This window comes from Anomalospiza imberbis, chromosome 5 (genome assembly GCF_031753505.1).
Source record: "Anomalospiza imberbis isolate Cuckoo-Finch-1a 21T00152 chromosome 5, ASM3175350v1, whole genome shotgun sequence".
Taxonomy (NCBI): domain Eukaryota; kingdom Metazoa; phylum Chordata; class Aves; order Passeriformes; family Viduidae; genus Anomalospiza; species Anomalospiza imberbis.
The window spans coordinates 48,952,816-48,978,769 of record NC_089685.1 but is presented as its reverse complement, the minus strand read 5'-3'; the positions used below and the strand labels follow the sequence as shown (position 1 = coordinate 48,978,769).

The following is a 25,954-nucleotide window of genomic DNA, read 5'->3' as shown; positions in this document are numbered from 1 at the left end:
TTCCCAGATTTTTTTCTTGACTATTGACTTTCTTTTTTCTTGACTCACCATGTGCCAGGATCCCTTCTTCACCTTTCAGCCATTTGGACTGCCAAATGTTCACTTATCCTGTGTGTTTCCCTCCTCATCCTGGTCCTACTCTGCTCCTGCAGAATAGAAAGATCTTGAGGCAGCAAAACTAAATGGTGCCTTTTGTGAGATGTGCTAGAAAGAAGGGCTCTGAGTAAGTTCTGAATCATGAGAAATTTGAGATTCAGAAGGCATTTCCCCCAGAGGAAGCATTTGAGCTCTGTGAGTTTATGCCAGAAGAGGAACTAGTTTGTGTTTCCTAAACTTTACGGTGACCTGCACGATTTTCCTGGCTCAGGTGGGATGGAGAGAGGGGGCAGGTAGGACTGATATAACCCTGAGGCAATGCCTGGCCAACATGCAGGTGGAGGGTGGGAGGTGCTACATCCCTGGTTTTGTTTCCACTGCCCCCCACCCTGGTTCTGATTTTGCTCTTGGTAGAGAAAACCTTGGGCATTTCCACTGGCGACGCTGGGCAATGGAATTTGGGCACAACCATGAGTAGCAAGCCAAGCTTTTCACCCTTTTGCAAGTACAGCCTAAGAAATTGAGCTCATGCTACAGGACATGGGCTAGCCAGTGACAAACCAAGTCTCCACAGCACTGGGTGTTCCAGAGCCCTCACAGCAGCAGAGGCATCACTTCTCTGTCACTGAAAGAACACCAGAGCCTAAAACCAGGAACCTCTACATGGTTATTATTCTGCCACTGTTCTGAAAGTCAAAATTTGAAAACATAACCTCTTTCCAGGCTGAAATATCTCCTTCCCATTTCTGACAGTATTTCCTCCCTCTCCTAATTCTAATCAAGGGGTAAACCTCTAAAAGTACTCAGATGCAATACAGTCTAATCATCATTACTGTGTTAAAAAGTCGATGGCATGGAAGCCTCTGAGTAGCCAGCTTGGTAGTATTTATTGGGATTTTAGAGCTTATTATAATTATCATGTCCAGTAACTGCCTGGATTGATGTGTGAGAGGGAAAGAAAGGAAGCTGGAAGCATGTCTTGTTAGGGTGTGCACAAGATCAATAAATGGGTGGATGGGCAGATGTGAGTGGATAAATAGGTATTCTTTCAGGCAATTTTATGTTTTCCCAGCCAGCCCTCCCTGTTCTTCTGACATGCCTTGCAACAGATCTGACAAAGGTTAATCTGTGGATTGAGATCATGATGTGATTTTGTTCAGTCTTCAGGACTATTATTTTTCAGTGCCTACATACTTCCAGAAACCCAACTTTTCCATGAGATTGTCTTTTTTTTTTTTTTCCTAAGAAAATGCTGCCTTAACAGGCGAGTTCCTAGCATACAAATCAAAATCGCTGAAGAAAGCACATTTTACATGATTCTGGAAGCTTGTAGCCACTGAACAGTTACAGTAGATTCCCAGCAATACACTTTTCTCTCTTGGAAGTTCATAACCTTGCCCAGGGTCTCTTCCCATCTATCCCACTGGACTGGATCTATCCTTTTGGCCCTTTCTATGGTACAAGTTTCTTTCTTGGTCTCTGTTGGAAGCAATAGGAAAACCTGAAATGTCCTAGTTTTTTGGGTCTTCATCACAGTCTAAGCCAGACATCCTCTCTAATCATCCTATTATTTCCAGCCAGGTGACTTTTTTTCTTTTTTACCTGAGAGAAAGAAAATAAAAAGAAAGTCTTGTTTTAATTAATCTTTTCTTAAGATAACTTTGTGCCTTGAGGTTGAGGATAAACTAATTTTCAGAATGATGGAGTCACATTATTTGGTGAATTTGCTACTACTAATGTAGTACTTCTGAAGTGTAAAATACATTTTAAACTTATGGAAAGTCCAGCAGGAAATGTCCCATATAGGTTCATGCCCACATTAGATTCTTCTGACACAGATCTATATTCCCTCAGTCTATGAAAGAACAGAAATGGGATTTTGATATTTTTAGGTGTAAAGCGGCTTGAGAGTAGACATGGGGTGTTTTGGGTTTTTTGGGTTTTTTAATCTTGGATTTTCATTGAGCTCTTGAATGTTTATTTCATATTCTTTATGATTTATGTGGGGCTTCCCCATCTGCCTTTCCCTTATTCTGAGATCCTCCCCATCGTCTGTCTCAGAGGAGCCTGGCTGCCACAGCAGTCTCTGATGAGATTAGTCACAATAATGCTGCAGAGCTAAGCTCCTTACACTCAAGCCTGGGAGAGCTGGTAATATTATCCAAAGAGCAAAAGGCTAAAGCAATGTTTGGCCTCTGCTGTTTCATTCAAATTATGGCTTGAGGGGGTGGTGGGCAGATGTGGTTTTACCACCTGGAACCACTTTCTCAGAATCACAGAATGGCTGATATTAACTTTAAATATCATCCAGTTCCAGCCCCTTGCTCAGAGCTCCATCCAGCCTGGCCTTTGACACTGCCAGGGATGGGGCAGCCACAGCTGCTCTGGCAACCTTTGCCAGGGCCTCACCACCTTCATAGGGAAGAATTCTTCCCCAGTATCCAATTTAACCCTGCTCTCTGTCAGTGTGAAGCCATTGCCCCTTGTCCTGTCACTGCAGGCCCTGGTAAATAGTCCCTTTTCATGTTCCTCTACTAGTAAACTAGTAGGAATTTTCTGCAGTTACCATCCTCACCACCTTTCGTGTCATCCTGTAGTGGTGCTGTGAGTTGCCTTGTGAACTAAAGTGTGTTATTTTGGCTGTGACTGGATTAACATTATATGACATATTTTGTAATTTTCTCTATAGTAGGATGCCCTAGCACAACTTTCACTGTCTTCTCACTGACCAAAAGCAGGTTTAGATTGAAAATTATGAAGAAACCCTGGCTAGCAAAATGTAACACTTTGAAGCAAATAAGCCTGTTTGGGATCATATTTTGACATATAACATCTACTTGGGAAAGTCACAGAAATAAAATGTAACACAGCAAAATACTCCAAGCTACAATTTAAGTTTAGGCTACTGCACTTTGCACCCCTGCTCTCTATGGACAAGAAAGCTCAATGAAGAGCCTGTATGAAGGGATTTTTCTTTTTTCTACATCCAGCTTTGCACATTCGCATCACACAAGCAGATCCCTAAAGGCCAGCCCTGCATTCAAAGAATGCACTTAGCATGGATTGCTTCTGGCAGGGAAGCTATTCCTAGCTTTACCTTGAACAGGTAATATTCTAAAATCAGCTCCATTTAAGCCTGAAAAATACACAGAGGGGGTTTGAGAAAAATATATAACATTTCACTGTGTTTATTTTCATTTTGGGGTGCATTGTGTTCGCAGGTCACAGTTTTGGTAGCAGGGATGACAAGTTACTGGAAGTTCTGCCTGAGTCCAACACAGCCAGTTCCAGATGGCTCCAGGATGGACCTGCCACTGGCCAAGGCTGAGCCCGTCAGGGATAGTGGCAGCACCTCTGGGATAACAGATTTAAGAAGGGGGAAAACCCCACAACTGCGCAATGGTAGCTGAAGACAGAAGTTCAGTGTCTGAAAACCAATCAATATTTAGGAAAATACCTGTCTACAAGGATCTAGGAGGTATCTGAACTGTGTCAATCTCTGATGCACTGAGTAAATAAATCTTTAGAATTAACCATCAGATTTCTGTCCACACTTTCCTGTTTCACTGAGTCTTGTCTAAGACACCATTACTGAAGCATGTCCTCCTGTAATTTGCAGTGCCTTTTTGTCTATATCCAGATGGCCAATGCTTGTGTTCACCCATGTAGAGACTTCTGTGTCCAGCAGGTTCTTGCAGCTCAGGAAAATAAAATACTGTTGGACTCTGGAACCTTTGGAGAGTTTAAGTGTTGTGCTTTGAAATGCACCTCCATTTATCCACCTGAATTTCTGCTTTTGCTTCACCCATAGTAAAAGCAGCGCAGGAAAACCCTCTCTTTCCTTAATTTCTCAGGTTTGTGCTCCAAGATAATCAACTTAAACTTCTCAGCTAGGTGAGTTTTTTCTGTGTGCACACTACTGCCTGTTATTTCTGTTGCAGAGACAAGCACAGGCATGAAAATCCTGATTTACATGAGTCAAAACTCCAGCACAGCTCAGCAAAAACACTGCAGAGCCTAAATGAATGCCACTGGGTTGGGAAAGGTAATTTTAACTGCAAGTGACTTGAGTTTTCTGTGCATTTGGAAATACAAAATGATACCTTGGACTTAGCTGAAATAGTTGGCATGGGGGCTTGTTTTGTTTTGTTTTATTTTCAAATAAAACCAAAAATTTCTTATGGATGTTTCACAAGTATGCAGCAGGATAGCACACTGATGATCTGTAATAATTCAGAACCTGACACAAGAAGATGAAAGGCACATTTTAGCTATGATTTTTTCATATCCCTTTCTTTTTTCCTGTTGTTTGTTTGTTTTGAATGTATAAATATTTTTTTGCAGGGGGGGGATGTTGAAATGTTTGTCTCCCTTGCCTAATTTGATTTACAACGAGATTGCATTTACTCTATGTGGTAACAGAAATGCTGTTTTATTTGAAAACTTTGTCAAGCTCCCTGGAAAATGATGATGCTCTCTGTCTTTCTACCTGCTGCTGAAGGCTGCTCCTTGAGGCTGCATCTGAACTTCCTGACCCTTTTTGTCACTCTTGTGGCATCCTCAATGAGGAGCAAATCCATCAGAAACTGTGGCTTTGCAGTGCACCAAGAGCTTGAATCTGGCTCCACAGCTCCCTTCTGCCACAGTCCCAAGGTAGAAGAGCAGCAAGAGGGATTTCTGTAAAATTCTTCGGGTCTTGGAACAGGAGCCATCATCTTGAAGTGTCCATCCCCGTTTATTTTCTATGACACATTCAGAGTTTCAGAGGGAAAGGAAGGCTGTACTTGTATTTATAAAGCTTCATTTGTTATTTTGAAGACATTCAGTGGCCCGTGGAAAATGCTCCAATAAATAGGAAACTAGAAACTTCTTCATAAAAGATGAGTTTTAACTCACTGTGGACCTGAGCAAGTTGAAAGCTCTTGATTTGCCTTTATTGAAATGATTAAATGCACATACAGGGAATGAGAAATAAAATGGATATTTTTAATTGAACTAAATCTACCCATGGACATCTTGTGCATTCCTTGCTCTGATACCTGGCTCCCCATTTGAGGTTGCTTTTGTTTTTGTCACAACTGAAAGTTGATTGGACTAATCTGCTAAAAACTCAAGCTTTTAATTCCACAGCATCATGTGCCTGCCCAAAAGCCAGGCTAATGCTGAGACACAGTGTGATGAAAGTGGGTGGAGAGAGCAGATAGGAAAGGTACAATGCCAAGAAAATGCTCCATTTCAATGCTGCACCAAGGGACATTCTCTGCCCCTCCCATGGGAAAAGCACAGGAAAATCTGAGCTGTTTAGGAATCTGAGGTTGGAATTTCAGCTGGCTCTGTAGATTGTCTTCAGGACTATGTCCACCATGTCAGTAAGGGCCAGCTGTATCTGGACTTCTCCGTTTGCTTATTCCCGAGTTATTTGAATCAATGTGCTTATATTGCTGAGAGCCCCACAACAGGAGATAACCTGCCACAGATCAGCTGCCAAGTGGGGTTTTTTTCCCCTCTTTTTCTGCTGCTTCATAGTAAGTGCAGACGATGGCAAAATGAACTGGCTCTTGGCAGCGGGCAGTGCTGCATTGCCATCTGCTGCAAAGCCAAAGGTGTTCCAGCATGGAACATGGACTTATAGGAGAGAGCTCGTGAGGTGTTTTGAAGGAAAGGAGGGCTGGCCCCAGAAGATTTTGGATCACCAGTTCTTGCTAAATATCCAGAGTAAATGCAATATTCCTCATGCCACAGGAGATCCCTCTGGTTTATAATTACATCCAGGACACCTCTGCTGGCAGGGAGCACCATTTACCCCCAGCAGGGACAGAGAGCTGGGAGTTCCTGCTGCAGCTGGGGAACTCTCTAGGAGCAAAAAAGAGCATCACAGCAGGGAAAGCAGTACGAAAGGACCTGGGAAATCTTTCTTTTCTTTAGTGATCAAAGCTGGACAGAGCTAGATGTCACGCTCCATCAGGAACAAACAGTACTGTTGCTCCCTCTCCAACTTCCCAGCTGCATTGCTGACAGTCAGACTGGAGATTTTTATATTTTTCTACTGGCAAAGGATCAGGACCACCTGAATTACATATCACATGGACATGCAAACTCTTGCTCCACAGAGACTACAGTCTACATAGGAAAGGCAAGATAGGAAAGATGGGAAAGGCAAAAGGAAAGATGTGAAGGGGAAGAAAAGTCTGTGGACCAAGCTGCTGCTGCTGAGGATCACAATTGAAAACCAGGGTTCTGGGACAAGAATCCAGCATCTACAACTTTATCTAGGTTTTAGGATTTATTCTGAGGATCAAAAGAAAGATTACCCTGTCCAGAGTTTGTCTCTGATACCTTTTCAATACCAGTTTTTCTCTGCTTCTCACAACATGTTTGAACTTCATGGACTGGGGTTGGAAAGGACCTTAAAGATCATCCAGTTCCAACCCCTGCCATGGGCAGGGACACCTTCCACTATCCCAGCTTGCTCAGAGCCCCATCCAGCCTGGCCTGGAACACTTCTGGGGATGGGGCAACCTCAGCTTCTTTGAACAACCTGTGCCAAGCCCTCACCACCCTCACAGGGAAGAATTTTTTCCCAATATCCAGTCTAAACCTGCTCTCTGTCAGTGTGAAGCCATTCCCTTTCATCCTGTCACTCCAGACCCTTGTAAATAGTCTCTCTAAATTTTCTTTTTCCTTTTAAGAAAGGAGGTATGAAGGTATCAATCCCTCTGCAAAATAACTCTCAGAGCTCATGGCCCCAGCAAGTGGTGGGTATACGTATTTTTTTGTTTTTATGGAAAGATTTTTATACATCAAAGTGCCTCGGGCACAAAGAGATATAAAAGCCAGAGCATAAATTCACCTTTTTAAGCTTACACAATATCTTAAGGAGTGTCATTTGACAGAACTATAGATCTGAATAATCTCCTTTCCGCTGTGTGCTGCAGAACAGAGCTGTGATAGATGCAGGAGACACTGCCAAGGAACCTGCAGAAAAAATATGCAAGAGGAACAAGAACAGATCACTACAACAAGGCATAAACCAAAAACCCAAGCAAAAATGAATTCACACATACTGTGCAAAAGGTATCTGAAACCATATTTCTTGTTACCTTCAAAAGCAGCAACACTTAGGCACCATCTTGCTGATTTCAGCCCATTTTCCAGCTGGACATAGTCTCTGAAAAGAAGCAGATAATTTTCTTTCTTTTTTTTTTTTTTTCTATTTGTTTTTTTTTTTTTAGAAAACAGGAAGTTGGTCATGCTGGCTCAGATCAATAAACTGTCCGTCAGAAGAGACCTTCTGCCTTTATTCCTGTGCTTGATGTAAAGCTCCTCCTTGACTTACTTTCCCAGCCAGATATGTAATGATGCCGGTAAGACACATACATTACTTGCAGAACCCTGTGGGGAATCAAGGCCCACTATAAACCATACATTTGGATTATCAGTTTGTCAGATATTAAAGCTACAGCTGCAAGTGAGACAGAGCCTCAGCCACACCTTCCTGAACACAACATCATAATTCCATTGATGAGACCCAGTGCAGAATTTCCCATGGCTCATCTGTTTCTGTGGTGGGTAAAAATCATTCTTGTGCAGACAACACACACAGGCTTTATGAATCACTTGAACGTCCTTTAAATCCTCAAAGCAGGGATTAAGTAGGACTTAAGAGGAACATACAACTTGTGCTTGTCCTCAATACAGTGGTGAGTTTCATATTATGTGAGGAAATAGCTCCTTTGATTGTTCCGTGTTTACTCGGCACTAATGTCCCTGGATGTCTTTCTTGTTTCCCTGGCTAGAATGAAAGAGCAGCCTGGTCTGCTCCTACAGCTCTTCCACAAAGAGGGTTCCACAAATGGACCCTCCAACCCCTGCTGTGCCAACTCCTTACAGTGCTCTGATTAATTTAATGCTCCAAGATAAAATTCCCAGATCCTCCCTGCAGCTGCCTGAGTAGGTGGAGCTCTTTGCCTTGGTGGGCTGGCTGGCAAAGTGAATTTGATTTCTGTACCACTTCCTCCTTAATGAGGAGGATTCTCCTTTATCTCCTTCAGTTGATTGTTTCCTCAGATTTTGCAGCACAAAGGTCAGAGTTCTGCTCCATGTTCTGATTTTCCAGCTGGTAGCAATCCAAGGAGATTTGCACAGTCACAGATGCCTGAGTTAGAAGGGTGATCATTCTTTTAACAAGGTTAACTCTAGAAGTCCACAGCTGGTGATAACCTGAAACTACTCATGATTTGTGATAAATTTAATAAATTGTAGAGACCAATTAAAGAAGGATTTGGTTTATGTTGAAATACATTATTTCCACACATTTTCTTTTTTTTTTTCCTACAACATTAATCATCTTTAGCTGCTACATTTAATGCATTTTCAATCTCTGCCTTTTCCCCACAATACAAGACACCCAAACACGGAAATAGCGTTACAGATGAAGATATCATCTGATATCACTTCTTAATGATTATATTTCTATCTCTATTTAGCAATCAAACAAAAGATCATAATTACTTTTCTACTGCTTTGCTGTTGTAGGAAATTGGCTTCATTAAACCCCACACAGTGACCTCAGGCAGGTCTAGGTAAAATTTCATAAGCAAACCTGAAATCCATCCATAGTTTGGGAACTCTAAATAAATCCATATTCATTCACAGGAGAAAAGGGATGGACTTGCCATGTGTAAAACATGCCAGGACACCGGAGGCCTGGGTGGTTGGGTATTAACCTGTCCTTGCAGGTAGGTGGGATTCCCTTCACTTCACCCAGGCCATGGCAATTTCTGTAGGTAAAATATTGGCTTATGAGGACAGAGGCAAGCACTAACTCTTGTCTTTAAACTGTAAAACAGTTTATGCTTTTAAGAACAACAACCAGTTTATGTTTTTAAACTCTATCAGTAAGCATGAGGGAAATCAAAGATTATGACTGGGACAGGCTCTGAATCCAAATGATCAAACATGGATCACCTTGAGGCTTCAGGCAGACAGCAAACTTCCTTCCATGAGAGGGTTTTGCTGGCTCTTGCCACACATCCCAGAGATCTCTGCCAAGGGGTCTGCTGCCTTGGGGATGTGGCTTTGACAGTGATTACCTGTTCCAAAGCACATATCAGGATGTAGGAAAAGCAGATATTTGGTAAGACTGGGTGAGAACAGTGGTCTGATATTCTGGCTCAGATTTGGAGCATCCCAGTGCATGTCTTCATCTCTCACATACACTGTTACTGGCAGAACGTTTGGAAGTAGCTGCTGGCAAGGTCTTTTGCCCTGTGCTGTTATGTTTACCCTGCAAATCCATCTTGCCATGCTCACTGCTGCCTGTCCCTTGTTGAAAGGCTCTTCCTGCCATGCCTCACGCTATCAATGTATTTCTCTGCTACACAGTACAATGGGATCATTATCCTGGGATCGGTCCTTAGGCACTGCTGAAGTCACAAAGTAGTGCTGTAACTGTTGAATATTAACTTGCTGACTGCTGCCTTGAAGCAAGTGAACACAGACAGTAGGTGAGTGATGGGTGTCCCTTCTCTTTTCCTACATGATGCACAAAGATTTCAAAAGCGGGACATAACAGGACAAAAGCTTTAGAAATTCTAAAGGCAAACAATTTGTAAATAACTCAGCAAGTTGCCACATAGGGAGGGAGAGATTTGTCTGAAGTGTAATGGCCCTACTGCAATGTGCTCACTAAGCACTCAGTGGCATTTTAAACACCATGAGACTTGATTTTGAGACTTCAAGTGAAAATAAATCATAAAAAGAGATGCTCAAAACTCAAGAGCTATGATCTAACAAAGTGCTTAAGGAATACCACCAACAGGAAGCAGACCATACCCTCCTGCCACAGACAGCACAGAAGAAGCTCTAGAAAGGGAATAGGTCACCAACTTCTCGAGTCCAGAACAGATCCTGGCCCAGATATAAAGTAGGACAAGACAGAAAAAAGCAAGACTGAGAAGCCAGAACAACAGCAATGCCCAAGGCACAGGAAAGATGAGACATTGATGGCCTGGTAGTGTCTAAGGGGTGCCTCGCTACCTTCATTTTGGGTAAGACTTATAATTATTCTGGAGCACTTAAAATCACCTGGGGACAAGGCTTCAAAGCATCTGGGTCTTTCACTTTAATATGTAGTAGCCACTGGTGTTTTTGTTTACTCAGGTTCTTTATTTTTCTGTAAATAATTGCTTCTGCTTCACTTGAGCTGTCTCTCCAGCAGACAAGAAGAATTCTGGGCAGTCAGGTCAGCAAGAACCATGTTCCCAAAAGAGGACATGCAACTGTAACTCTAAATTTGGGCTCTAAGGCAAATATATGTTTGAAACACACCCTGTTAAGCATTTTTACCTCTCCTGCATGCTGAAAATAAAGCAAGAGGAAGCTCTGCTGCCAAAGCAGCTCTGCAAAGCAAGCTGCACTGGGAATTCTCATCAGGGAAGGACAAATGTAGCAGGGAGCATTTCCAACCCTCTGCTACAGACACTTGAAATACCTGCTCAGCATTTTTTGCCCTTGTGTGGTTCTTTCAGGCTTTCTACAGGCTTAGAGCTGGGGCTGAAGATCCTGAGTCCCTCCAAGAGATAAGGACCCCCTTACGGCCAGGCTTTTATTGCCCTCACGTTTTTACATTACCCCATTTCCCACTGGTGCAGCTCTGATGCGCAAACACCCTGGTGCTGATGTTTTCTGGTTTGGTCTCTGCTCAGGCTGTGTCATGACATTTCTCCCAATTCTGCAGCTATCTCTGGCCTTCCTTAGACACCCTCCTGCCACTTTTTGATCCCTGCCAGGCTGCAGGTGCTTTCCTTTGGCCTTACCTGTGCTGCTGCTGTCTTCGTATCTGCTCCATTCTGAGCAGCAGATGCAAATGACCTTCTGTTTTCTCCATTTCTTTATTGTGAGTTTCTTGTTTAGTGTAACTGCTTCTAAAGCCTGGCTGCTGGACTGCAACCTACCCTCCTCTACTTGTTTCCTTCAGTTGATGCATTGGTCATTCCCGGTTTAGTCTTAGGGAAAAAGCTTTGCTGGATCCCAGCTTAGGCAGGTAAGGATCACCTTCCTGACTGCCTTGTTTTGACTATTACTCCCTGCACTGTTTATGCTGCTAACTCTGTTTGATCTCACTCCTCTTCATTTTTGATACCCATGGCAAGACATCTGGTGCTCAAATCTGGCCTGTGAAGTGCTGAATGGCACAAATTCTGCTGCAGAGTGCTACAAGCCATGTCAGAGCAGGGCATGCAAAGTCTGTCAGACTGTGGGAAGGCACTGCTCTATTCCTAATCAGCTCTTGCCAGAGCTTCCTCCAGAGCCAGATCCCAAAAAGTTGACCATCCATCTCCTGTCCTTAAAAATGGCCATTTGCAAAGGTGTCTTGGAATGGCAGGAAGATCCCAGCTGATCAGTTTTTATCCTGACAACACCCTGCAGTGCACATTGGTGCCTGGCCAGAGGAATAGTCTGGCTCCAATAAAGCACCCTCTATCCCTAGGTATGAAGTTATTCATTTCCTGATGGCAGCTCTTATATCCTCAGGGATTACTGCTTGTCCTGCTTCAAATCAAACCCCATCTTGCACATGTGCACACACAGAGACACAAACACTCAATCCTTTGCCTAGTGACAAGATGGGCAGTGCCTGTGCTCCTTCCTCCTCCCAGCAGAGCTGCACACTCTAGACACAAAGTGGTTCCATGCCTTTATCAACCCACCCAGACAGCTTCCAGGAGCACTCAGCACTTCCTCAGCATGCTCTCTTTATGCTGGAGCTCATGCTGCATCTTCCTGCTGTGCCCCAAAGTGACACACTGGGATTGTCCCACCCCTGTGTAGGAGCACCTTCTTTATCTGTCAGGGCTCCACCAGGAAGTGCTCCAGGTGCTGACTTTGCAGCAAGGTCCAAGCTTTCTGTGGCTCTGTCTGTTCCAGGGGTTTGTAGCAGTTTGGGACTGGTTCCCTGCGCTGGATTGCCTTTACCCAATCACATGGGGCCCTGACTGCCGACAAATCTTGTCTCTGTGTGATAACTTCTTCAATAATTCTTGAGTCCTGAGAGGCAGGAGGACAAAAAGAAGAATCTAGTAGTTTATCTTCTCTATGAACCACTAGAAATCCTTTACCACTTTTGCTCTGGACATTTCCTTCATGGCTCTATGATTTTTGAGGTATAATTGGGAACACTGAAGAGTTCGTAGATGTCGCTGTTCTCTGAAAGCTTTGGCTTATCTGCACTCAGTCTAATATACTGTTCTGAGGGTCTGGAATCATGGCTGGGGCTCCTTCTTCTTCAACACTTCCAGTTCCAGTGGAAACTGCCCTCAGCCACTGCCTTGGTGCCTGGGAATCCCTCCACTGCATGTCTTAGTTTCTGCTGGAGCACACATGATCATGATTCCAGCATTCACATGCTGCCAGGTGTAATAAAGACAGTAATGAATCCAGTATAAGATGCTGCCCTGACTCCTAAGAAACACTGAATACTTTTGAATTTGATACACCTAATTGAGCCTTACTTCTATTACTGCTGAAGTCTGGTGACTTCAGTCCTGTAGACACTGGTTTGGCATCATTGTAGATTCTCATTTTATGCTGCTGCCTCTTGTTTTTCACTGCCACTGATGTGTAGTCTGCTCCTTTCTCTGTAGGTCTCTTCACCTCTCACCTTTACATCTCTCCTTTTCAGGAATTTTCCCTCAGTAACACTGAGAGTGCCAACAGACTGCCATGTTTTGGTAGCCTGAATTTCAGGTCTGCAGTCAGCTTTTGAGGCAGGCACCAGCCTGCTTAAACAATAAGGCAACACTTTTTGGGAAGGCTAAATGAAGCCCATGAGGACTCCTCCCTCCACATGACTTGCTCAGTGAGGGATGTGAGCGGATTCTCAGTGTCCTTTATCACAAGACCAAGTGGTAATGTGCCATATTTCACAGCAACTCATCAAGAGCTTGCAACTGTCCAGTGGTCTTAAAATATGCTCTGCTATAAACTCTATGTCCTATTGCTGCAGTCTAACATTGCTGTCAATGAGTGTTCCTGGAGTTCTGTTGCAGGTGACCTTGCAGCCCAGCTAGGGCTAAACCTAGTTCTGATTTTGTAGGGTAGCTGTGATTATGACTATGGCAAGACTGGTAGATTATTTGAGCACTGGGAGTATCCTGTTATGCTTTGAGTCCCTAAGGGACATTTTGGTGTGTTTGTTCAGCCCAGAAAAGAGAAGGCTTTGGGGTGATCTCATTGCAGCATTCCAGTGCCTGAAGGGAGCCTCTAAAGATGGAGAGAGACTCTGGATAAGGGCCTGGAGTGACAGGACAAGGGGGAATGGCTTCACACTGACAGAGAGCAGGTTTAGATTGGATATCAGGAAGAAATTGTTCCCTGTGAGGGTGGTGAGGCCCTGGCATAGGGTGCCCAGAGAAGCTGTGGCTGCCCCATCCCTGGCAGTGTCCAAAGCCAGGCTGGATGGGTTTTGGAGCAACCTGGGCTAGTGGAAGGTGTCCCTGGCCATGGCAGGGGCACTGGAATGAGATGATCTTCAAGGTCCCTCCCAACCCAAACCATTCCACAATTATGGGATTCTATCACTCATCACCACTCAGCCTCAAGACTGGGGCTTCATAACAAGACTTCTTGTTTCAAAACACCACCACTTTCTGATTCACTCCTGAGCAGCTCCATGCCATATGATGTGGGGCTTTGTTTAAATATGTGTCAGAATCTTTTTTAATAGGGTGGGATCATCCTGCAAATGAGCTCACACAGGAGCAAACTCAGACTTCCCAAAACTGACTTCTTGATTGTGTATTGCAGGGACCCACTGCAAGGACTGGTTCTGGAATTTTACAGTAATGTGCTTGCTCTGGTGGTGCTCTGTCCTCCTCAGTTGTTCCTTTCTCTGACAGTGGTGCTCACACCTCATGACATGGGGAAAGGTCACTCTCTGCTCTCTGCACTTGGTGGCCAGCACCACTCTTGATAAATATGCTCTTTCTGTGGTGCTTTTATAAAATCTTGTACTAAGTCATCCAATTATGGGAAGCCAAAAGCGGCTCCCATTAAGAAAAAAAAGTCCTGTGTGTTAAAAACCTGAATATGCTCAGGGGTGGATTGGCACTTTGTTTCTTTTTCTGATTATATAACTACTTTTGAGGAGCACAGAAGAAAGCTCAACCCTAGCCTAATACAGAACATTTTTTGTTCTTCTCTGCCCAGCCATTCTCCTGTTGCCACACTTTGCACCTTTCCAACCTGCTGATGTGGGATATAGAGGCAAGGCAGGGACATCTTTTCTCTCCAGAGTGGTCCTAATGGCACAACTATCATATGAGTGAGGGCAGTTTCTGTTTCCTTCTTCACAGGGATAACTCCAAAGCTCTCGTCTTCCCTCTGTGTAGCAACAGGACTGGGTCTACTCCTTGGCTTTTTTGATCACAAAGGGCCCATATTTAAGGCTTTGAAAGGGAACAGAACAAAAAATGAAATTATATAACAACAGGGAACCAAAGTAATTGTCATCTCCCATCAGCTATCAATATTCTTTGAAGAATGAGATTTCATTATCCCGGTCACAAAAAATGAATAATAATACTGAAGGATATTAGCAAGGCTCATAAATCAGTGTTAAAAGATTAAAAGCTTTAAAGGGATTCTTTGTTGCCCTCGAGGAAGAATACCCAACTGTCAACACCACAAGCTCACCTTTGGTTCCATCTGCTGACTCTTTCCATGTCATGAACCAGAATGATTGACAGAGCCTCTGCACGGCAAACTGGGGCCAGAACATCTCACTTTATCCTCTCCTCCCAAGGTCATTAAATGAGGTGTGTGATGACACCTGCACAACGCATTGGTGGCTTCAGGAAGCTCAAAATGGAGCTATAATATGTCCAGGTTGGTTTCCAGGTTTAGATGGATTGGGATTACAGTGCCTGTGAGGATCCATAGTGTTCAAGCAACCAGGACATTCTTTTGCCATTGGATTTCACAATGGTTTTTATCACACAAAATGTCTCTTTCAGGTGAGGAAATTTTGGGGGCCATTCAAGACACTCACAGGAATGATGCTATGCTCAGAAATCCACTGTGCTTCTGCATCCATTGATTTCAATCAGGATTTTCCAGGTTCCCTGCTGACACTCTTTAAAGCCTGTTTCACTGTGTAAAGCCAATCCTTATTTTTTTAAACCAGTTTCAGATTCACATACATTAATACATTTTTTTTGTAATCCTCATAACACACAAGGATTTTTAATCAACAACTTGATTCTTTCTTTCTAAAAAAAACCAAACCAAAACAAAACAAAAAACCTGCTGCTCTTTCTCATCACAACAGTGCCACCAGACTTCCCACCACAAAAAGCTGCACAATTTTTTGCAATTTTTAGTTTCCTTTTGAAAAAAATTTTGATCCTGAAGAGAACTTCTCAGTGTGGCTCTTTGGGGGGATGACCAGTTCAGCTGCTGCTGACCCTTTTCTGTAATGTAGAAGGTAGGAAATAGCAGCAGCCTTTGAATTTGGCAGCAAGCTGGATTCTCCTTCCAGTCCTCAACATTTAATTGAAGCTACTTAGCCCTATAATGTGTAACATACGACCTTCTTGCAAGCCCTAGTTACACTGCTCATTAGTCTGTGTACTTTAACAAGATTTTATTGACCCTATGGTTAATAGCCCACTTAGAAAGATCCCTCCCTTCCAGTGTGACTGCTTGTCAGTAATGGTAGTTAGATTGCAAAGAGAAATCCCACAGTTCAAAGCTATTCAAAATGAGGAGAGGGAAGAGCAATATCCCGATTTGTTCTTTTGGTGCAATGGAAAAAACTAAGGTTGCTATCACTCCTTTTTATTTCTGTGCACACAGCTCCCGACAAGGATTTGGGTTCTGCTGTGCTAAGGCAGCTCTCAGAAACCAGCAACCTAAGGAGCTGTGACAGGCAAGGAAGCACTTTTAAGTCCTGCTTTCCAGATGCAAAAGCAGAATGTATAGCCTTGCCTGCAATCCTGCAGAAAGCCAAGGGCAGAGCAGCACCAAGAGCTCGGGCCTCTGCTTGTCAAATCTGTATTTTCAGCCCACTCCTGAGCATCCTTTGGGCTGGGACAGGGGGACAAAGCACTCACTTACAGAGCTCCTTCTGCCCAGCAGCTCTGAGCACACCGAATGCAGAGCTCCCGGAACTCTGTGCAGCCAGCTGTGTCAGCCAGGCATGGAACTCACTGCCATAAGAGGAGGCTGACTCAAAGGCTGTCACTGAGTTTCTCAAGGGGTTGAAAAACAGCCTGGTTAGTTTAGATGATGCGACAGCCTTTCTTTTTTGGGGGGTTTCGATTTTACAGGATCCAGGGCTGAAGGCTGATGCTGAGCTGCTGAACTTCAGACAGAAAATTGGTCTTTATTTTTCACTGGAAGAAGACGCTCTTTTTGTTTCGTGTTTTGATTGTTTCACCTGGGAGTGGCAGAAACAGATGTTTCTCTTGCCCACAACTTCACTAGTAGTTTCTCACAAAACTTTCAGCATATGTGATGCTGAAAAAAAAAACAAAACAAAAAAAAAAAAAAACACCCTTGCCACCCTTGTACAAGGCTAGACAGGAAATCTGTTTGTTTCTTTGCACTTATGCTTCCACAGGGCTGGTGAAAGCAGCATGCTAACTAGTGATTGCAGCACTGCCAGGGGTAGAGGATTTTAAAATGGTTTTTGCTCTGGTAAAAAAATTAAAAATAAACCACAATGTCATCAAAAAACCTCACCCCAAACAACAAAACATGGGCATAAGTAAGGGGAAGGGAAGAAGAGACAGAAATCACCAGGGAGGTCAGGTGGTTAAGTACTTTTGGACTTCCAAGGTGGTGATCTTAAGTGAAGATAATGTATTATGCAGTGGAAAGCTAATGAGACCAAGTCTGTTAAACACGGACTTGGTGTTACTTAGCTCTGGAGTGCTTCAGATTACACAGGCACGGGTTGTATTTGATTACTGCTCCCGCCCTGACAAAGTGAGCAGCAGGCTTTTATATAATATAAGTGATCATATACTGTGGGGAGCAATCCTGTGCTGGCAGGGGAGGCCAGCTGATGACATAATGGTTCTTTTCCATCTCGAAGTTATGTGATTCATCAATTAAACGACTTCGGTGGGATAAAGCAGCATGAAAGGGCACTGTCCCTGCCTGACGATTAACCCTCCCAAATTCCAGCCACTCCGCTCGAGATTTAGCCTCCACCAGCGTGTCCAGGAGGCTCTGGTTGCGCAGCCTCGTTCGGTACCGAGGCGGCCCGGGGCCCGGAGCCAGGGGGCTCCGGGCACTGCGGACGCAGCCGCCGCCCTCCGGGGCCGCAGCCGGGGTCCATGCGGATGTTCGGCTCCGCTCCGCCGCAGGTGCTGCGGGGGGACCAAGCGCTGTCCCGCCGTCCCTCGGCGCGTCGGGAAGCGGCTGCTCGGCGCACCTGTCCGGGCTGCCCGTGCCTCCCCTGCCGGCTGCCCGGGATCCCGCTGGCTCCATCCCGCAGCCCCATCCCGGGGCCGCCCGCATTGCGTCGGGGGCGCGGCGCGCAGCGTGCGGGGGCGGCCGGCCCGGGGGCAGCGCGCATCCCTCCCTCCTCCGCCGGCCCCGGCCCCCGGCTCCCCCGCCCTCCCGATCCCCGAGCTGCACCAAACGGCTCTCAGGTTTCTGCTGATACTGCAGCGTCAAGAAATGGCTCGAGTTTGCTCCTCACTCCTATGCATTCAGCAGCCCTCTCGCTCCTGCCACACGCGTCCAGCTCCTGCCTCCTCCTGCCTCCGCCGCTGCTGCTGCCGGGACGAGCCAAGACCGACTCCGGGGATGCGGCTGCAGGGCTGCGGCGCTCTGACATCTCCTCCGCCGCCGCTGCCCAGCGCCCGGCTCCTTTTCCAGCTGTCCTAAGGGAAGAGAGCTGGACAGCCAGCAGCTATCTAGGACTTCTTGATTTTATTGACTAACTCAAGCCTTTTGGAAAAGGTACTTTGCACTCTTTTCCACGCACACCCCCCACCCCCCACTGCGGTTCTCAGCAGAAACTAATTAAACCCACTCGCCCTTGGTGCAGCCTAAGACAGTGTATGAATATTTCAGTGTCTCGCAGGCAGCCCTGTAAAGCGATCGCAGCGTTATAAAGAGGGGCGCGAGAGGAGGAGGAGGAGGAGGAGGGTTAAGTTTGCCGCTGCGGTTTTTGTTTTGGTTTGGGTTTTTTTTTGGATGCTGCTGCAAGGCGACTTGACGCATTCCGGCACTGGCTCCTACTCCTAAGCGGCGCGTCTCACCCGGAGCAGGTAAGGAAAAGCCCCTTCTCCCTGAGATGTTCCACTCGATTTTGGACGGTTTGGGTCTGGGATGTCGACCTCCCTCCCCTTGTCTCTCTCTCAGTTACCTTTAGCTGCTGCAAAGCAGGAGAGGAGATGCTTGGCTCCCCCCCTCCTAATCTTCAACCCCACCCCCCACCGCCACCCAGTTGGTGTGATGAAGTTGTCAGTGCTCAGCTAAGTCTCCACAGCGGGGAGCACGGTGCTCGGGAGACTCCTTGCAGGAGCTGACCCCGCTGAAGTTTCCCGGGAAGCTCCTGATGAGTTCGGGGCACCTTCCTGCCTCGGAGGCCTTGGTGCATGTGCGGGGATGTGTAGGAACGCGTAGAACTCCGCATGTGCTGCCGTAGTGAGCAGAACGGGATGTTCTGCTGGTGTGAAAGCCAATTCATTGCGCTTGAGTGTGTGTGTGTATGTGGAGGGGCTCGGGGACTGGTTTATTCTCTTTCTCTCCTCCCTGGCAGCCCCCATCCTGCAAGTGAGGTTTATGCCTTCAAAGCAGAGTATTTTCATTCCTCCCTCCTTCCCCAGCACAAAGAGGAGAGGACCGGGGCAGTGGTGGTGTTGGTGGGAGAGGGGGAAGGAAGAGGCAGGTGATGGAAATTTGCTGAGTTGGCATTGCAAGGACTCACCTCCCAGCCAGCCCGTGATTTATATATTTATTTCTATATTTATTTATTTATTTTATGTGTATGTGCGTGTGCGTGTGTGTGGTTGTGTGTGGTAGCTTCGTGGCAGCAGCTGCGGCGATGGTCGAGCCGGCGAGAAAAGTGGACGGATCGAGTTAAAGGCTAAAGGAGACGGCTGGGGAGGGGAACCCCAGCCTGGGGGTGCACTCCATAGACCTTCAGCCTCCCGGTGTGGGGGACAGGACCCCTCACCTTACCTGCCCTCTGCCCCCCCTAAAGGTACTTCTTCCCTCTTTCTTCACCCTCCCATCATCCCTGATGCCTCTCCCTTCATCCCGCCTCTCTTTTCCCCTTTCGGGTATTTCCATCCTTTAGGCTCCACTTCCACCCCTTTCTCAAGCTCCTCATCCCGCCTCAACCCCCTCACCCCCGAACCGCCCTGGGTCTCTCTGTGCTCCTCCATCCTCCTCCTCCTCCTCCTCCTCCCTTTCCCTCACTTCTCCCCTGCCCCTTGGTCCCCTTTCCTCTGTGCCACCATGACCGTGATGGCTGGAGAGAACATGGACGAGACTTCTGCACTACCTGGCCACCCCCAGGATAGCTACCAGCCCGCTGCCCACGACGACCACGAGTGCTGTGAGCGCGTGGTGATAAACATTGCGGGACTGCGCTTCGAGACGCAGCTCAAGACTTTAGCCCAGTTCCCCAACACACTGCTGGGCAACCCCAAGAAGCGCATGCGCTACTTTGACCCCTTGCGCAACGAGTACTTTTTCGACCGCAACCGGCCCAGCTTCGACGCCATCCTCTACTACTACCAGTCTGGGGGGCGGCTGCGCCGGCCCGTCAATGTCCCCCTGGACATGTTCTCCGAGGAGATCAAATTTTATGAGCTGGGCGAGGAGGCCATGGAGAAGTTCCGGGAAGATGAAGGATTCATTAAAGATGAGGAGAGACCCTTGCCGGAGGGGGAGTACCAGCGCCAAGTGTGGCTCCTCTTTGAGTACCCAGAGAGCTCTGGGCCAGCAAGGGTTATTGCCATAGTCTCTGTCATGGTGATCCTCATCTCCATCGTGATCTTCTGCCTAGAGACATTACCTGAGCTGAAGGAGGACAAGGAGTACACAGTGCACCGCACTGACAACACCACCCAGGTCTACAAATCCAACATCTTCACAGATCCCTTCTTTGTTGTGGAGACCTTGTGCATCATCTGGTTCTCCTTTGAGCTGGTGGTGCGCTTCTTTGCTTGCCCTAGCAAGACTGATTTCTTCAAGAACATAATGAACTTCATTGACATTGTGGCCATCATCCCTTACTTCATCACCCTGGGCACCGAGATGGCCGAGCGGGAGGGGACTCAGAAAGGAGAGCAGGCCACCTCCTTGGCCATCCTGAGAGTCATCAGACTGGTAAGAGTCTTTCGAATCTTCAAACTCTCCCGGCACTCTAAGGGCCTCCAGATTTTGGGACAGACCCTCAAAGCAAGTATGAGAGAGCTAGGTTTACTAATCTTCTTCCTCTTCATTGGGGTGATTTTGTTCTCTAGTGCGGTATATTTTGCTGAGGCTGAAGAACCTGAGTCTCATTTCACAAGTATCCCTGATGCTTTCTGGTGGGCGGTGGTATCCATGACCACTGTGGGCTATGGTGACATGTACCCTGTGACAATTGGAGGCAAAATCGTAGGCTCCTTGTGTGCCATCGCTGGTGTGCTGACAATTGCCCTGCCTGTACCTGTCATCGTGTCCAACTTCAACTACTTCTACCACCGAGAAACAGAAGGGGAAGAACAGGCTCAGTTACTTCACGTTAGCTCCCCTAATTTAGCATCTGACAGTGATCTCAGTCGCCGCAGCTCCTCCACAATCAGCAAATCTGAGTACATGGAAATCGAAGAGGATATGAATAATAGCATAGACAATTTTAGAGAGGCTAATCTCAGAACTGGCAACTGCACTGTAGCCAACCAAAACTGCGTTAATAAAAGCAAGCTGCTGACTGATGTGTAAACAAACAAACAGAAAAACCCAAAACAAAATCCCCACTCACAGCTTGAAGACTTTAGTGACACAGTCACACTTTGTAGATGCTTTACTGATAGTCTTTGAATGCTTTATTTACCTCGTAAATGCATTGTTGCATTGCAAATCTTTGCTCTGCAATAAAGAAGCTTCCAGGATCCATGAAAGATAAAATTTTGTTTATTTTCAAAAAAAACCATTTTCCACCTGGCAAATGATAACCATTTGAACTAGTTTAGTTTTAAGCCATTATGATGCTAGACCTAAACTTTTCCTCTCCTAGCTCCTCTTTTTTTTTCCTTTTTCTTTTCTTTTTTTTTTTTTTTGGATAAAGTTATCTTAAACTAAGCAAGACAGTTTTTAGAGCTATTAAGCATATGCATGGATTCCAGTAAAAATAATCTGCAAAACTACACAGCTGCAAGAAAGTGCATCAGATAATAGTAAAAAAAGATCAGCCAAAACCTGCGGCAAGTGTTTGCCATGGTGTTTATGAAGGAGTGCAAATTTTCCTTCTGCCCCCTCTGTGAAAGATTCCATCCTTCCAACCTACAGATCCACACAGCACCTTATTAAAAAACCTACTTAAGCCTGGTCTCTTTTGCTGTCCATAGAAGAAATATCCTAAAAGGAGAATAACAAACAAAACTGAAGACAAAACATCTGCAATGCTGCTAAGTTCTCTCACATGCAGATGATAGAAACAAACTTTTCCCCCCCTCCCCGTTTGGAACTGGATACAAAACTTTAAGCCCCTCTGTTGCAAGATAGCACAATGGAGTTTAATATAAGCATGTTTGAATTTGATACTATTTATTTTATAATCGCATGCTTGAAACGTTACCTCAGACAATAGCGGATAAGCTTTCGTTTGAACTGAATCTTCTAAAAATAAGTCCTTTCTCCTCTCTTTTTTAGTTTCTTTTCTTTTTCTTTTTGATTTGCATTCACCAGAAGTGCAGTCCTTAATTTATTAAATCGTTGACTAGTAATTTAAAGTACTGTATTTAAGTGCATATGTTAGTCAAATGGGAACAATAACTTTTGGAGATCAAAGCATGTTCAAATATTCAGCATTATGGCCTATTTGATTAAAGTGTAACTTGAATTAATTAGTGCATGAATTCAATCATAATAATAATAATGATGATGATAACAACGATAATGATAACAATAAAAACAAAAAAAAAAAAAAAAAGCGCTTGATAGACTGAGGGCCTGAATGAACTGATTAGAGAAACATGATTGTTTTCCTGCATTGCTCAGGGAAATGTGTTGGCTTTTGTCCAGGCGTTGTCAGAAAGGAACATATCCCATCCCTTAAAGGGAAAGCTATATAGAAAATTAAGAAGTCAAGTTATATATAGCAACACCTAAAAACCTAGTATCCTCTATAGATGAAAGGTGCAGATGCATGCTTTTTGGTGCATTTTCAGAATGTAAATGAAACTTATCTATTATATGCATCCGAATTGCAGCAGCTGGTTTCTTTTGCAGTCATCAGTTGAGACTTTTTTGTATCCCCCTCAAAACTCACTGAAGAGACCCAGCAGATTGATTGAGAGAGTTGTGCAGTGCCTTTATCTTACACCCTCCAAAACTGCTGAAAGTGCCTCCAGGAACTGAGTGGATCAGAGACACAGAGGGAAAGGACAAGGAGTCAGTCCAGTGTGTCAGGAGTGTCCTGTGCTGTCTACTGGCACAGCATGGAAAGCTTTAGGGATAAAAAGATCAAGTGGGAGTGAGAGCGATGCAGAAGAGGCGGGCAGAGACCGCCAGTGCCCATGGAATACTTTCTTTCCCCAGCCAGTCTGATGCTGCAGGGCTCTGCATTGGCTTCTGCCAAATAACTCCTAGTTGTGTACATGCGAGGCTTCCGGTTTCCCCAGGTTGTTCACCGAGGCATTACTGCCATCACTGTGTCTGCCCTTCCTTTCCCTGAGGTGGCTCTTTGGCAGCTTGTCCCTGCAGAGCGGGGCACAGGAGGAACGGGAGCCCAGGCATTGCCCAGTCAGGCAACCAGAGGAGGACTGTGCTCTTCTTTCCCGTAGGTTCCCAGCAGGAGATGGGAAAGGCTTTGCAGGGCCCTCCCATCCCTGTCTGCTCTATCCTCTTTCAGATCTTAGATCCCATCACAGCCTTTGAGCCATGTTCTTCTTCCTGGTCCCTGATCCTACTGTACTTCCATAGTTTCCTGGTGAGGGAAGCAATGCTAGGAGAAGGTATCTTCTGCAACATGCCAGCCTTGACTGCTAGGCCCTGGAAGATGATGACCTTTGATCTGAATGAATGTAGGCACTAATCTCAATTTTTCAAATGGACAAAGTTGAGGATCTTCATTCTGCACTTAGCATGTGGCCAACTGCTGTTGAACACATCTCCTTCCACACTGTACAGATCCTTTCCTCCCTATCTTTCTGAAATATGTATATATGTGTATAAATATATATATATATATATATATGTATGTCTGCTCCTGTGTGTGTCACATACGTATGCAGGCACATGTATATATAAAATAAAATCAAAGCACTTAGAGTTAAAAACCAACCCTAATTCTGCAGTTACGCACAAGCTTGACCTGCTAGGTTTCCAGAAAGACTTGACTTTATTTCTCACTGTGTGACTTCTGTGAATCTTAGTGATTAGAAAGATCAAGAAATGAGGGAGCTCCAATTCCTGAAAGAAGTGCAAAGCATCAGATAAAACAGGGCATTACATCCTCTAGGCAGGTATTGTAAAGCTTCTTTCCTGTCCCCTGCTCACACCCTTGCCCTTTGTACACCTCTCTCCCCATTAAATTCCAGTGGTCCTGATCTTCCCAAACTCTTGAATCATAGGATATGACTCCTGATGTCAAAATGGACTTGAATGCTGCACTCAGCTTATAAAACCACCATCTGACTAAACTAAACAGCAATAATCAATTCAGTGCTATGGCATCGATGATCAGAAGGATGCATTTGGGAGATGAGGCCTCACTTGGGTACCTTCTGCCCCAGCTGGGTGCGCACACCTTAATTTAATGTGCAGAGTGATCATCATTCTGCTTATGCACAGAGAAAAGTGCTGCATGCAGCGATTCTTTGTCAAGAGACCGGGACGGATCATTAGAACTCATGGTCTGGGGAGCCTGAATGTTGCTTTGTCCATTTATAGCTCACTGCAAAGGATCTCAACCCATATGGAGTACAGGAATTAACCTCATGTAGCATAGGCATGTGTTTTTGACAAGTTTGACACAAAAAAAAAAAAATAAACAACAAAAACAAGGTTCTTACTCCCTTTACACAGGAGTGCTGAAATGTCTTTGTGGGCCTGAAGGTGCACTTAACAAACTGCCTGTTCTTATCAGCAAGCATCCTTTTTTATTTTTTTATTTCTTTCTTTTCTTTTTATATATATTTTTTTTTCTTTTGGCCCTTATGTTTCTTTTTGCCACACGTGGACTCTAAGGGGTTTTCTATGTAACTGGAAGAGGACTGGAAATGAGCTGATGGCCAGTGTAGTGCTTCTGTGAAAGAGTCAAGACAATTCCTTTGGTAGGGACCTCCTGGAAGTGATGCCCATGTTATACTGGACAGGGAACCCAGTGGATATGGCAGTCTTTAGTATGGTGAGGGGAAGAAAGCTTTTCCAGCAGAAGGAGACATTCCCCACACCCTCTGCTCTGTGCTCTGTGCCTCTCTGTGCCTCTCTGTGCCTCTCTGTGTCTCTCGGCTGGTCCTGTGCAGCTTTTCCTTCATCCACTCAGGGAACGGGGTGAGGGAATTTACCTGGCAAGGGCAAGGCAGCAATGCACTGCAGTGCAGAGGCAGGAATGGAGCAGAGAGTCAGCGGGCAGGAATCCCATAGACTGGTATCCCTGCCAGAATTCCCCATCTGGTTCTACCATACTTAGCTCTAGAGCACTAGGGAGAGGCAGAGGAGCAAGGGTGAGAGTGAAAATGAAGGACTCTGTACCCTGTTCCTCCACAGAACCAAGGGCTTGCTGCAAGACTGCCAAGAGCTCAAACCCTTTGTGTGGCAGCTCCAGCACAGGCCATGAACTGGATTTAGTCACCTTCATGAGGAAATTGGGGTGCAGTTAGCCAGGCTGTGAGTTCACAGCATCCTAGCAAACCCGTGCAGGTTCCCTGCATGGGGTGTCCTAAGCCTTATCTCCACTGAGGACTTCAGGAAAGCTAATCCAAATTAATGAAAGGTGTGCATTTAAAGTAGATTTGTTAAACTGCTTTAAAGCCCAGCATGGACATTCTGTTGCAGTATTAAAGCAACCTTAATCTGATTTGGAGTCATTCTTTTTGAAAGGGAAGTAACCTGAATTGAATTAAGGCTGCTTTAATTCCGAACACAATGGGGCTTAATGCAGTTTACCTCATCTGCCTCACAAGCCCATTCAGACAGAGAAGCCTGTAGTAATCATTAGATGTACTGGAAGTGACCCCATTTTGCAGGGGGTGCCCACGTGCACCAAAACTCTTGGTACACGAGTGCTGCAGATTCACAGCCTGGCTTACTGAGGGGAAAACTAACACTTGATCCTGGTGCCAGTTCTGGTGAGTCCCTCCCTTTGTTCCTGGTTTACACCTTTGTGAGGATAATCCACCCTGCTGCCTCTGGGGAAGCCGAAAACAATTGTGGCCAAGGGAAATTAATTTCCACTTTACAAAACTGCACAGGTGCTAGCCTGATGTACTGATAGTCACATGGGCAAGCACTTGTGACACAGAACGAAGCACCGGAGACAGGACAAAATTCAACCAAAGTCCTCTTGTTTGCAGCAGTAGTTTTTGCCCACGCAGAGATTTCAGAGATCAGACCCTTCTTAGCAAACCAGCTGTGTGCCATTCATTGCAGGCTGCAGCTGCCCAAACTGGCAACAGGAGCA

At 45.4% G+C, this 25,954-nt stretch overlaps 1 protein-coding gene and 1 long non-coding RNA gene across 2 annotated transcripts in view; one reads left to right on the top strand and one right to left on the bottom strand.

Annotated features, from left to right (window-relative positions):
* The window catches only part of LOC137474233 (uncharacterized), a 243,070-nt gene that overhangs the window by 76,560 nt on the left and 140,556 nt on the right, over nt 1–25,954 (bottom strand). The gene's annotated exons all lie outside the window — the stretch shown is intronic.
* Nucleotides 19,425–24,521, top strand: KCNA1 (potassium voltage-gated channel subfamily A member 1). The gene has a single exon (XM_068190582.1). The coding sequence runs from the start codon at nt 19,576–19,578 to the stop codon at nt 21,049–21,051; it is 1,476 nt and encodes a 491-aa protein (XP_068046683.1). The 5' UTR covers nt 19,425–19,575; the 3' UTR covers nt 21,052–24,521.

Excerpts from the sequence above, each read along its gene's own strand:
- KCNA1 (XM_068190582.1), top strand. The coding sequence starts at position 19,576 with ATGACCGTGATGGCTGGAGAGAACATGGACGAGACTTCTGCACTACCT.